Source organism: Hemiscyllium ocellatum, chromosome 26 (assembly GCF_020745735.1).
Source record: "Hemiscyllium ocellatum isolate sHemOce1 chromosome 26, sHemOce1.pat.X.cur, whole genome shotgun sequence".
NCBI classification, from domain to species: domain Eukaryota; kingdom Metazoa; phylum Chordata; class Chondrichthyes; order Orectolobiformes; family Hemiscylliidae; genus Hemiscyllium; species Hemiscyllium ocellatum.
The window spans coordinates 4,465,043-4,479,683 of record NC_083426.1 but is presented as its reverse complement, the minus strand read 5'-3'; the positions used below and the strand labels follow the sequence as shown (position 1 = coordinate 4,479,683).

General features: G+C 45.1%; 1 protein-coding gene across 1 annotated transcript in view; it reads left to right on the top strand.

Annotated features, from left to right (window-relative positions):
* Positions 1-14,641, top strand: part of tafa3b (TAFA chemokine like family member 3b) — a 72,807-nt gene that overhangs the window by 49,583 nt on the left and 8,583 nt on the right. The window contains exons 2-3 of the mRNA XM_060845122.1: positions 836-951; positions 11,379-11,531. Coding sequence (XP_060701105.1) covers positions 836-951; positions 11,379-11,531 — 269 coding nt within the window. The remainder of the gene's footprint in view (positions 1-835; positions 952-11,378; positions 11,532-14,641) is intronic.

The window sequence follows — 14,641 nt, the reverse complement described above, 5'->3', positions numbered from 1 at the left end:
AGCATTTCCACTGAACCAAGATCTCATTGGTAGCGCCTCCCAACCTCATGATCTTGACCATCTCTAATTCATGCACCATCCTGAGCTGAGCATATGCTTCCAGTCGACATCTGGAATCCCTTCGTTAACAGCTCCACGAGCGCATCTGCAACCCACATCACTGTGCAGCTGCTGAAGAGCACAACTCACCCGAACTGAAATTCCATTTGTACATTGAAGAGATATCTTCAGACCAGTTCCATCCTTTCCAACCTTTACTGCTTATTCCTTCTGGCACCCACCTTCTCAAGGAGCAGCCAGGGCTGAGCAATAAATCCTGGTCTTACCCATATCCCAAAGCTTCATTTCTGATTCCTCCCGTTGTTGACCAGCTGGTACAGAATTCATTCCTGGCTTTGCACTTGTTTTTTTTTACAGTGTGGAAACAGGCCCTTCGGCCCAACAAGTCTACACCGACCCGCCGAAGCGCAATCCACCCATACCCCTACATTTACCCCTTACCTAACACTACGGGCAATTTAGCATGGCCAATTCACCTGACCCGCACATCTTCGGACTGTGGGAGGAAACCAGAGCACCTGGAGGAAACCCACGCAGACACAGGGAGAACGTGCAAACTCCACACAGTCAGTCGCCTGAGTCAGGAATTGAACCCGGGTCTCAGGCGCTGTGAGGCAGCAGTGCTAACCACTGTGCCACCGTGCCGCCCGAGGTGTGAGGTTGTGGAAAGTTCCTAGGTGTTGCAGAAAATGTAACCTAATAATTGTTAGTTCCTTCTGGAGGGGAGGGAGAATTATACGATACATTTTCATGTTTGTTTATGATTTTGTTGCAGAATGAGTGGGAGCTACTTCCAAAACGTGGACAAGTGGCTAATCCTACTGACTGTGTGCCTGATAACAATCTGGGGACGGGTAAGCCTGGCCTCAACTCATCATCGGAGCCACTCAGGTAAGTCCTGACATTTCCACTGGGGGCTCCAGTTTCCTCCCAGTGAGCAAAGATGCGCAGGTTGGGGTGGATTGGCCATGATGAATTGCCCATAGTAACCAGGGATGTTCAGGCTAGGTGGATTAGCTGTGGGAAATGCAGGGTTACGGGGATAGGGTGGGGGAGTGAGGCTGGGTGGGATGCTATTCGGAAGGTTGGTGCTGATTGGATGGGCCGAGAGGGATTCTATCATTCTAATGTATCAGCTCCGTATTTTCTCAATGTGTATCACCAAACGTTCTAGACATGATCCAGATACTGAAATGCTTTAGTTTCACAGAACCCAACAGTGGAAACATTTTCTCTCTGACCACTTTACTGAAACCTTCCACAATGTTACAAACACCTCTTAGGTCAGCCCTCAGCCTCTCTTACTAAGAGAAAAGTTAGATTCAGGAAGTGCTATCCAAGATTTCAAATACACTCCTCTCAGGCAGGTGATTTCAAATAAAACTATTGGACTAGGCCAGACCACTCAAAATATTCTTGAGCAGGCAACCCAGACCATAACTTTGCAATTTGTTTCAGTAAGTATACAGGGAGAATTACCCGGAGTGGAGTAGCTAGGTTGACAACTAGATTTTGTAATAGACAGAAATTTATTCATAAATATACATAATGAAACACAAAGAATAGAATAACAAAACCCTACAAAACCCAGTCTATCCAAATTAGACTTAATTATGCTGTTTCGATTATACACAACAGTCCCTATATCAACCCCCCTTGAAACATAGAACATAGAACATAGAAAAATACAGCGCAGTACAGGCCCTTTGGCCCTCAATGTTGCGCCGACCGAAGCCTACCTAACCTACACTAGCCCAATAACCTCCATATGCTTATCCAATGCCCGCTTGAATGACCATAAAGAGGGAGAGTCCACCACTGCTACTGGCAGGGCATTCCATGAACTCACAACTCGCTGAGTAAAGAATCTACCCCTAACATCTGTCCTATACCAACCTCCCCTTAATTTAAAGCTGTGTCCCCTAGTAACAGCTGACTCCATGCGCGGAAAAAGGTTCTCACTGTCAACCCTATCTAAACCCCTAATCATCTTGTACACCTCTATCAAATCTCCCCTGAACCTTCTTTTCTCCAATGAGAACAGCCCCAAGTAATAATTAAGAAAAGGAACAAATGCTTCCAGGTTTGAAGTTAGTAGGGCAGAAAGAGGGAGGGAGAGAGAGAGAGAGAGAGCCTGTTTCCACACAGCTCACTGTTGAACTCCCAATCCGTTCTGAACTGAACTGCTCAGCTAGAGAGCTGACCACTCCCTTTTCATTATACAGGTCACTTCTAAAACATGACCACTTTGGGCTGAAGTCTCATCTGTTTTCGTATAAACAGAAACGTCTCTCAATCTCTGTACCAAACCAGTCTAATCAGCACCCGGTCTGCTTTATGACCCCCCTGAAAAAATAATCAAGGACACGGTACCCTTGAGAAAAGGAACAGCTTTGAGAAAAAAACAGACCAGCTTTGTGCCACCACCCCCCTTAAAAAAAACCCATCAATACCAAAAGATGGCATCATTTTTAAAACTCTTCAAAACAAATTGGTTGGTAGTCTAAACACACACATACGCTATTAACAATACACATGCACAACGTGCACAACCACATGCAAATTCGGGCTGTGGCACCTGTGGCACTGTGGCACTGAACACCTCCGTGTCTCATTCTGGTCTCGATAACGCATCAGCAATCATGTTTTCGTGACCTGCCACCTGACAATTGTCAAATTGAACGGCTGCAACAAGCTCCATCCAAACAGGCTGGCATTTTTGTCCTTAAATTTTTCCACAAATGTCAATGGGTTATGATCAGGATATACAATTGTCTCAGCTGCATTGCTGGTAATATAAACACTGTAATGTTGTAATGCCAACACCAAGCTTAAAGTCTCTTTCTCCACTGTTGAATATCTCTGTTGATGAATGCTCAACTTCCTGGAAAAATACCCGATGGGTCTTTCTGTTCCCTCGCCATCCTCCTGCAGGAGCACTGCACCGCACCCACATCACTGGCATCGATAGCCACATTGAAAGACTTTCTGTAAGCCAGTGAGGCCAATATTGGGACAGGGATTAACACAGTTTTTAGGCTGTCAAATGCCTTTTGACAATCCACTGTTCACTGAAATTTCTTGCCCTTTTTTTAAGTTTAGTGAGTGGAGCAGCCTTACTGCTAAAGTTTGGCACAAGCTTCTGGTAAAATCCACTCAACCCCAGGAACCATAGTACTGCCTTTTTGTTGACAGTGAGGGAAATTCCCCAATTACTTTTGTTTAGACATCCCGTGGGGCCATTTGTCCAGGTCCAATAACATGGCCCAGGAAGGTGACTTGGGCTTTGGCAAATTCACTTTTAGCCAGATTTACCACCAAGCCTGCCTTCCGAAGTCAATCGAACAAGTCCAATAAATGCTGTAAATGTTCCTTCTGTGAGTACCTAGAAATCACCAGGTCATCAATATACACCAAATAGTTGGGTAAGCCAGCAATGACCGTATTAGTCAGCCTCCGAAATGTGGCTACAGCGTTCTTCATACTGAATGGCATAACTTTGAACTGATATAGTCCATTTGGCATTAGGAAAGCCAAAATTGCCTTTACTCTCTCTGACACAATTTCAAGTTACTTTACGCAAAACTTGCTGATATTTAACCTTGTCCTAGATTATATTTTATATACTTTTTATATATCTCACGTTGCATGAGGTAATGGTCCTGAAGGGGTTAATGTTCATATTGCATTAGGTCCACCCATTCCACTGATGTCATACAGAGACTGTGGGTGGAGCTAAGTTCTCCGTTAATATTTGGAGGGAGCGGATCGATCTGTACCAATCCCTTTAACTCCTTCTAATCATGTTAACAGGCAGCATGGTTAGTGTGGTCACAGTGGCTCAGTGGTTAGCACTGCTGCCTCACAGCGCTAGAGACCCGGGTTCAATTCCAGCCTTGGGTGACTGTCTGTGTGGAGTTTGCACATTCTCCCCGTGTCTGCGTGGGTTTCCTCCGGGTGCTCTGGCTTCCTCCCACAGTCCTAAGATATGCAGGTCATGGTTGATTGGCCATGCTAAATTGTCTGATAGCGTCCAGAGATGTGTAGATGAGGCGCTGTGCATCAGTGAGGGAACTGTAAGGTAATAGGATAGGGGAATGTGTTCAGACGGGATACTTTCCAGAGGGTCAGTCTGGACTTGTTGGGCCAAATGGCCTGTTTGCACAGTGTAGGGATTCTACGTTTGAGAACAACTGATCCGGAAACAAATAGTCATTCAAAGGTTAGTATGCAGGTACAGCAAGCAATTCAGAAAACAAATGGAATATTACATATAATTGTGGGAGGAATTGAATGCAAGTGTAGGGAGGGTATATTTCAGTTATACTGGACATTAGTGAGACGGTTTCTGGTCACCGTACTTACAGGATATGTTAATTCAGTGGAAACATCAGAGAACCTTTGCTAGGCTAATACATGGAAGGAGTGGATTGCCTTTTGAGGAAACTTTAGACAGGCTAAGCCCATTTCCCCTGGAGTTTAGAAGAGCCAGAGGTGACTTAATTGAAAAATGTAAGATCTTGAGGGGATTTGACCAGGTGGATGTGGAGAGCTGGTTTCCTCCTGTGGGTGAATCTAGAACTACAGGTAATGGTTTTATTTTATTCACTCATCGGATGTGGGTGACCCTGGCTAGGCCCAGCATTTATTCCCCATCCCTAATTGCCCTGAGGGCAGTTAAGAGTCAACCACATTGATGTGGGCCTGGAGTTACATGTATTCAAAACGAGGTAAGGATGGCAGATTCTTTCCCTAAAGGATATTAGTGACCCAGATGGGTTTTTCTTACATTCAGCAATGGATTCATGGTCATCATCAGACTTTCCGTTGCAAGTTTCTATTGAATTCAAATTCCACCACCTGCCAAACCATTAGACAGCCATCACCTTCCCGACCCGGTTAAAAAAGGCTCCCATTTAAGATGGAGGAGGAAATATTATTTTCTCTCAGGGGGTTGTGAGGGTTTGGAATTCCCTTCATCAAAAAGCAGTGGTTGCAGAATCTTTCAATATTTTTGAAGCAGAGGAAGAGGTGATGGTGTCGTGCTACTATCACTAGAATATTATTCCATTAACTCAACTAACTTTCTGGGGGGACAGGTTCGAATCCCACCATGTCAGATGGTGGATTTTGAATCCAATAAAAAAAAGTCTGGAATTAAGGACCTAGTGATACCATGAAACGACTGTCAGAAAAATCCATCTGGCTCACTCACGGGTTTTGGGGAAAGAATCTGCCATCGTTACCTGGTCTGGTATATATGTGACTCCAGGCCCATAGCAAAATTACTTACCCACAACTGCCCTCTGCAATGACCCAGTGAGCCACTCAGTTTAAAGACAATGAGGAATAGACAATAACTGCTGACCAGCCAGCAACACCCATATCCCACGGGTGAATTATGAAATAAAAGCTAGATTCTGGATGACCACGGCTGGTGAATGATTATCGGCGATATGCAGGAATGTAGAGTTGAGGATGAAATCAGATCAGCCATGAGTTTATTGAATGGGGGAGAAAACAAAGAACAAAGAAAATTTACAGCCCAGCAACAGGCCCTTCGGCCCTCCAAACCTGAGTCAATCCAAATCTACCGTCTAAACCCGTCGCCCAATTCCTAAGGATCTGTATCCCTCTACTCCCGACCTACTCATGCATCTGTCCAGACGCACCTTAAATGAATCTACTGTACCTGCCTCTATTACCTCTGCTGGCAATGTGTTCCAGGGACCTACCACACTCTGTGTGAAGTACTTGCCACATGTATCCCCCTTAAACTTTTCACCTCTCACCATGAAAGCATGACCTCTCGTTATTGAATCCTTCACCCTGAGAAAAAGCTTATCTCTGTCCACCCTGTCTATACCCTTTATGATTTTGTAGACCTCAATCAGGTTCCCCCCAATCTCCTTTTTTCTAATGAAAACAAACCTAACTACTCAACCTCACTTCATAGCTAGCACCTTCCATACCAGGCAACATCCCCGTAAACCTTCTCTGCACTCTCTCCAAAGTGTCCACATCCTTTTGGTAATGTGGCGCCCAGAACTGTACACAGTATTCTAAACGCAGCCGAACCAAAGTCTTGTACAATTTTAACATGACCTTCCAGTTCATATCCTCAAAACCCTGTCCAATGAAGGCAAGCAAATCATATGCCTTCTTGACCACTCTATCCACCTGTGCAGCCACCTTCAGGGTACAGTAGTCCAGGCCAGTAAAAATGTCTTTGTATTTTAGGCTGTGTTTTCCTCATCCCTAATGATCTCCAAGTGGTAGTTCATGCACCACTTGCAGCACCTCCTTTCTATACCCTGGTGGCAAAACAATTTGATGAATCTCTGCCCATTTTTCATCAGCTTGAATGTGTGATGATCTCCATTTCCTCATTAAGACATCTTTTGTTAAGTAATAACATGCAGGGATGCATTCACTCTCCTCTGTATGTGCCTTTTGCTGTAACTGTTTTAAGTTGTCATCTTTCTGCTGTAACTCAATCAGCTTAACAGAGCTAAAGATACTTGCATGTTTATCTATATGCTCTTGCCCTTTCCCACTTATCTGATCAAAAAAGGTCTCGGATAACGCTATGTCAGCTTCTTTATTTGTGCTTTTTGATTGCTCCTGCTTCAACTTGTGCTTCTGTGATCTGTAATCACACAATCTGGGAACATTCCTGGATGAACATCCTTCCTGTTTTCAGTTGTCTGCGTCTCCACTGGCTTTTTAACTAGAGAAGGCAGCATGCCTACTGGTGAATCAGCTATATCATTTGCAAGGTCAAATTATATTCCTGGAGCTGAGAGTTTGTCCAGTACTCCTACCACAATTCTCCACTCTTCTCTAGCCTTACATTATATAATTGAACATTTCTTGTCTCACCATGAATCCCTGTTACAGCACCTTTTCTGGCAATAGTCCCTCAGAAGTACATATCTCCTTATCGTTCATCATCACAGACTGAGAGGATCCTGAGTCTCTTAATACTGTAACCTCCTTACCTACTGTTCCGGGCCAATGTGAATAAACTTTACCCTTGCATGTATATTTTTAAGCAGATCTGGCACTTCCTCCTTAAATCAACCTCTGACCATCTTGTACACTCTGAGGCAGTTGTCTAACTTCCTTGTGCCTTTTGTTACTAGTCCAACAAAATTCCCAGGCTTGTCTGGTTATCCTATCTCTGGCTTTCTCCTAGCCCACCAACACTGTGATTTTGTGTGCCCCACTTTATTACAATGAAAATACTGAAGCTTTTGAACTTCTTTGTCCCCCTCTTTTTGACTCTGTGGTAAGTTATCTTTATGATCTTCACTGAGATCTACCTTCCCCTTTCCACGTGAGGATTTCTCTTTGCCCCAGTTTCTATCCCTCATGGACTGAAATTGATGCTGGAAGCCAAACCCTGTTTTATGGACCAGCTTATAACCATCAGCTCCTTCAGCTGCTACCCTTGCTGTTTTAACTCTCTGCTCTTCCACATGAGTTTGCACTATTTCAGGCAGTAAACTTTCAAATTCCTCCAAAATAATTACCTCTCTAAGGACATCATAGGTTTGCTCAATTTATAAAGCTCTTATCCATCTATCAAAATTACTCTGTTTGATCCTTTCAAACTCAATGTAGGTTTGACCAGGTTCCCTCCTTAGTTTCCTGAAATGTTGTCTATAGGCTTCTGGTACAAGCTCAAATGCACTTACAAAGGTTTTTTACACCTCCTCATAATCCCCAGATATTTCCTTTGATCAGGATCCAAATACCTCACTAGCCCTCCTTACAACTTCATTTCGATCAACAAAACCCACATTGCCACTGGCCACTTCATTTGTTTAGCTACCTTTTCAAATGAGATGATAAAGACTTCCACATCCTTCTCATTAAATTTAGGCAATGCTTGAACATACTTAAACAGTTTAGCACTGGGCTCCTGACTACCAGGGGCTTGGTTAGAGTGGTGCTGGAAAAGCACAGCAGGTCAGGCAGCATCGGGGGAGCAGGAAAATCGACGTTTCGGGCAAAAGCCCTTCATCAGGAATAGAGGCAGAGTGCCTGAAGGGTGGAGAGATAACTGAGAGTGGGGTGGGGGTGGGGATAAAGTAGCATAGAGTACAATAGGTGGATGGGGGTGGGGATGAAGGTCAGAGAGGAGGGTGGAGTGGATAGGTAGAAAGGAAGATAGGCAGGTAGGACAAGTCATGGGGACAGTGCTGAGCTGGAAGGTTGGAGCTGGGTGAGGTAGGGGGAGGGGAAATGAGGAAACTGGTGAAATCCATATTGATGCCCTGGGGTTGAAGTGTTTCGAGGTGAACGATGAGGCGTTCTTCCTCCAGGGGTCAGGTGGTGAGGGAGAGTGTCCTCGGCAGAGTGGGAGGGGGAGTTGAAATGTTGGGCCACTGAGCGGTGGGGTTGATTGCTCATCCTCACTCTCTTCCTCAATAAGCCCACCCTCAGCCTTTATCTCCAGCCTTTTAAGCTGACTATCCATTTTAAGTGTCAGTTTTTGAAGTTCAAAAGCTCTCTCTTTTTCCCTCTCTTCTGCTTTTCATTGTAACTCAAACGGTCCCATTCCTGCTGCCCCTTTCCTTATCTCTTGTCTCTAACTCAAGCTGCATCATTCGTAATTGAATCCTTGCCATCTCTATAGATTCTGATGGTTTCTCCCGCAAGTTTAAGTGCTGAGCTCCTGTAGTAATTATCTCTCCTCTCCTCACTGAAACAGGCAGCTGCAATTCCAGTTTCTCTGCTAATTCCTGCAGCTTGGTCTTATTCACCTTTTGCAAACCTTCCAAAGTCACCGCATCCACAGCCAGAAAGCTTTGGGCGACTGAAAGAGCCATTCCTATCCCAAGCTTTGTCTACCCAACCAAACCAACTCCTGAAATAAAGACCCTATCACCTGCCACTTGCTGTTTAAAATCCTGCAAAGAGCCCCCCCATCTGTCTGGACTGGGCCAGACCACTCAAAACATTCTTGAGCAGGCAGCTCAGACCGTAACTTTGCAATTTGTTTTGGTAAGTGTACAGTGAGAATTACCCGGAGTGAGGTAGCTAGGTTGACTACTAAATTTTAAAACAGACAAAACTTTATCCACAAAATTACACAATGAAACACAAAGAACAGAATAATGAACCCCTGCAGTACCCAATCTATCCAAACTAGATTTCTTTATGCTGTTCAGAATATGCAGAATTATCTGATTGTTAGTATATTGGTGTTTGTGGGAAACTGCTATGTACACGTTGTTGCTGTATTTATTTACAGGAAGGAAGTTGAATGTCTATCAATGGGGGAATGGAGGGAAGGGAGTCTGAAAGTGTAAGAAGTAAATGAGTCAAAACTGAATATTGCAGCCAGATTGTAGAAGCTACAAGACCATACGATGTAGGAACAGCAGCAAGCCATTCAGTCCATCTAACAGACACTGCCATCCAATGAGATCATGACTGATCTGACAATCCTAAACTCCACTTTCCTGCCTTTCCCCCATACCCCTTGCTTTCCTTACTGATGAGAGATCTGTCTGTGTCAGCTTTGAATACACTTAATGACCCAGCTCCGACAGCCTTCTATAGTAAAGGACCTTGCAGATTGACTACCTTCTGAGAGAGTCCTGGAAGATGAGACTTGTGTAGATTTGCTGCAGCTTTGGTAGTATGGATTTGATGGGCCCAAGGGCCTTTTCGAAACTCTGTGATTCTAGAAGAAACTTCTCCTTAGCTCAGTCTTAGACGCACTACCCTTTATTCTGAGATAATGCCCTTTTTCCAACAAGGTGAAGCAAACTTTCCACGTTGCTCCTGGTGAATCCTCAAAGAGCCTTGTACAGTTCAATAAGATAATTTCTTGCTTGTCCAAACTCCTGGGAGCAGTGTCCTGTGGATATCTGAGGAGCTCAGTCACTGATACTCAGCCTCCACACCCTCCAAAGAAAGTGAAGGAAGTTTTGAATTTATATAGTGTCTTTAACAACCACAGGATATTTACAAGCATTTGCAGCGTAGTCGCTACTGTATTGTGGCAGTTCTTCCTGCACAGAAAGATCCCACAATTAGCCATGCTCATGTTCCAATCATCGGAGTTGGGGATGTTGGTTGGGTAGAAGGGTAAATATGGCGCAGACATCAGGGAGGATTTCTCCTCTCACAGTGACCATGGGATATTTTATATCCACTTGAGATAGCAGTGAGGTCCCATCCAGTGGAGAGGCACCTCTTCAGTCCTGCACTGGGAAGCTGGCTATGATCGAGTACTCAGATCCCAGATTCTGAAGTAAGGGATCTAGCCAATGAGCCACAAATGGACACTTTTTAAATTCATTCATGTGATGAGGGTGTTGCTGGCTAGACCTGCATTTATTGCCCATCCGTAATTGCCCAGAAGGCAGTTAAGAGTCAACCCCATTGCTGTGGGTCTGGAGTCACATGTAGGCCAGACCAGGTAAGGATGGCAGTTTCCTTCCCTGAAGGACATTAGTGACCCAGATGGGATTTTCCAACAATCAGTAATGGATTCTTGGTCATTATTAGACTCTTAATTCCAGATACGCAAACTCCACCATCTGCTGTAGTGGGATCCAGATCTCGGTCCATATTTCAGAGAACATCTCTGGGACACACGCACTAAACAACCCCACAGCCCTGTAGCCGAATGCTTCAACTCCTCCTCCCACTCCACCAAGGATATGCAAGCCTTGGGCCTTCTCTACCGCCAAATCCTGGCCACCTGACGCCTGGAGGAGGAACACCTCATCTTCCACCTTTGGTCTCTCCAACCACACGAGATCAACGTTGATTTCTCCAGTTTCCTCATCTCCCCTCCCCCACCTCATCCCTTCCAACTTGGCACCGCCCCCTTGAACTGTTCTACCTGTCCATCTTCTTTCCCGCCCATCCGCTCAACCCTTCCCTCTGACCTATCACTATCACCCCCACCTGCTTCTACCTATTGCCTTCCCAGCTACCTTCCACTCAGCCCCACTCCCCTCTATTTATCTCTCAGTCCCACCAACACATCCCGACCCCAATGCCCCCTCACATTCCTGATGAAGGGCTTATGCCTAAAACGTCAACTCTCCTGCTTTCTGGAAGCTGCCTGACCTGCTGTGCTTTTCCAGCACCATTTTCTTGACTCTGATCTCCAGTATCTGCAGTCGTCGCTTTCTCCCAGGATTAATCACCCTGTGATAATACCACTGAGCCATAGCCTTCCCGCCTGAAGCTGTGAGCATTGTGGGGTGTACACTGCGCACAGTCTGGATACAGAGGGGGTGTTGGAGGGATTTGCTCCTTACCTTTTGCCTGTCGTTTCCATTTTGCAGTGGTCCATGTTAAAGCAGGCACATGTGAAGTGATCGCTGCTCATCGCTGCTGTAACAAGAACAAGATTGAGGAACGCTCACAGACAGTCAAGTGCTCCTGTTTCCCCGGGCAAGTGGCTGGGACAACACGAGCAGCTCCATCCTGCGTTGACGGTAGGAACTTACCCCCAAGTTAAATGAATTTTAAATTAAGTGAGGCTTCTGATGCTGTGGCCAAACAAACACCAATGCAGAATTACAGGGAAACAGGCCATTCGGCCCAACCACTCTGGACTGGCCTTAATGCTCCACATACAATCAAGAATAGGCCACTTGGCCCTTCAGGCCTGTTTCACCGTTCAATGAGATTGTGGCTGATGTGATTTTGCTCGACCTTCCTGCCTTACCCTAATAGTTTTTCAGGAATCTACCGATCTCTGCCTGAAAAATATTCAAAGGGTTTGCATCCACTGAGGAAGGGAATTCCAAATACTCACAGCCATCAGAGACAGAAGAAATGTTTCCTCATCTCTGACTGAAATGAGTGACCCCTTATTTTTAAACTCTGACCCCTGGGTCCACATTCTCTAACAAGAGGAACCATCCTTTCCACATTCCACCCCCCATCCCCGATCAAGTCAGCTGAGGTTCCCATCAAGGATGCTCCTTCTCAACCTCTCCTCTCTCCCTGAGGTATGGTGGACCCCAGGTTAAATCACCACCAATTGTCTCTCTCTAATGAGAGAGCAGCCCCATGGTCTGCTAAGTCAGGGCCACTTTGTCTTTTCCTTATCTGATCACCAACCTTGCTGCCATTGGCAAAGACTTGTCCTAATTTATACTAGCAACATTAAAACATTGTCGAAAAGGGACATGGACTTGAATTTTCTCATTGAGTCATAGAGACACGCAGCATTGAAACAGACCCTTCAATCCAACCAGTCTATACTGAACATAATCCCAAATGAAACCAGTCCCACCTGCCTGCTCCTGGCCCATATCCCTCCAAACCTTGCCCAGGCGCGTACCTACCCAAATGTCTTTTATATATTGTACCTGTACACACATCAACCGCTTCCTCAGGAAGTTCATTCCACACACAAACCACTCTCTGTGTAAAAAAGATTTGCCCCCTCATGTCTTTTTTAAATCTCTCTCCTCTCACCTTAAAATGGTGCCCCCTAGTCTCGAAATCCCCCATCATGGGAAGAAGACACCCACCATTAACTCTATCTGCACTTCTCCTTATTTTATAAACCTCTATCAGGACCCAAACGCAAGAAAACCGACTTGGCTTCCTTTCTCCTCAGTCCGGTCAAGCACACAATGAAAACCTTCACTGTCATGTCTCATTTTGACAATGTTTAAGTGCATCCAAAAAACCTTTTCAGCAGTTTTAAAACCACTTGCAATTTTTTTTTAACATTTCCTGCCAAATGGATGACATCCCTGATGGTGAGCTGTGGGTAGACCCACAATGCCCTTCCGGAGGGAATTCCAGGATTTCAACCCAGTGATGATGAAGGAGTGACTTTTCCCTCTGAGAGGCTTTGGGGAGTCAGGAATTGAGTTACTCACTGCAGGATTCCTAGTCTCTGACCTGCTCTTGCAGTCACTATATTAATATGATTAGTTCCAGTTCAGTTTTAGGATGTTATGGTGGGATATTCAGTGATGATAATATTATTGAATGTCAAGGTTAGGTGTTAGATACTCTCTTGTTGCAATTAGTATTTTATCTATTTGTGGTTCGGCGTTAAGAGGCTGTTTGCAAAACCAAATGTACAGGATGAAGATGAACCTTATATATTTTTGCCTGTCTATTACAGATTGCAGGACATCAGAATCTGAGTGAGTTACTAATGCATCACTGGGCAGCTCCCACAGAGGAGGAGTGGGCAGGGAGTCACACTGAGAGGAATAAGATTGGTCATGGGAATGGGCGAAACTGAGGCCTGCAGATGCTGGAGATTAGAGTCAAGATTGTGTATAGTGTTAGGTGCATCAGTCAGAGGGAAATGGGTCTGCGTGGGTTACTCTTCGGAGGGTCGGTGTGGACTTGTTGGGCCGAAGGGCCTGTTTCCAAACTGTAGAGAGTCTAATCTAATCTAATCCAAAATTAGAGTGGTGCTGGAAAAGCACAGCAAGTCAGGCAGCATCCGAGGAGCAGGAAAATTGACGTTTCGGGCAGGAGCCCTTCATCAAGTCATGGGAATGGGCTATTTATCCAGAGGCTATGATTTCATCTCTCACTCCAGCAGCTCGAGAGACTCGGTTCCGAAATGTGATGGCAGTAAATGTCTCCATGAAACTGTTGGATTGTGGTTAAAGACCCAACTGGCTCACAAAGAAAGTCCTTTAGTAAAAAACCTGTTACCCTTACCCAGCCCAGGGCTGTAAGTAACAGCAGTCCCAACACAAATAACTGCCCAAAGAAGGGCGTACAATAACCTCCCATTGGATCAAATGTCCAAGAGTGAATCAAAGAGACTTAACCAGCTTCTAGGCAACTGCCTTAAAGGCGAGGTGATAGTGTGATGGTAGTATCACTGAATTAGCAATCCCGAGCCCCAGGTCAATGTTGGGGTCACTGGGTACAAAGCCCACCCTAGCAGTGGCAAAATCTTGTTCAAATTTTAAAAAGTCAGTCTCGAATTAAGAAGTTAGCTTAATGTGACCACTACTGATTCTCGTTTGATAGCTGTCTGGGTCACTAAGGAGGGTAGTCTGCTGTCTTTACCTGGTCTGGACTATATGTGACTCCAGACCCCTGTCAACATGGTTGCCTTTTAACTGTCCTCTGGATAATTACAGGTTGGAAACAAATGCTGGCCTAGCCAGAATCCCACATAACAAGCTACACAATCACTCTAGAGCAATGAGCAGCATGGTCTGCTGTTTATAATAGATACTGACTGCACCAAGTATGGAGTCAAGCATTGTTCCCTCTGTCTTTTCAAAGAGCAAATTTACAAGAATGAGATGTGATCTCTTTGAAACATGTAAGATTTATAAAGTGGCTTGACAGGGTCAATGCTGAGAGGATGTTTCTCCTCATGGGACAGTCTAGGACCTAAGGCCATCATCTCAGAATATAGGGGCAACAATTTAAGATGGAGATGAGGAGGAATTTCTTCTCCCAGAGGGTGGTGAGTCTTTGGAAGCCCGCGCCACAGAGAGCTGTGGGGGCAGAGTCCGTGTGTGTATTTGATTGGTGGAATGAGCCCGAGGGGCTGAATGGTCTCCTCCTGTTCCTGTGTCCCTGACTTCCTCTGAGTGTTAGA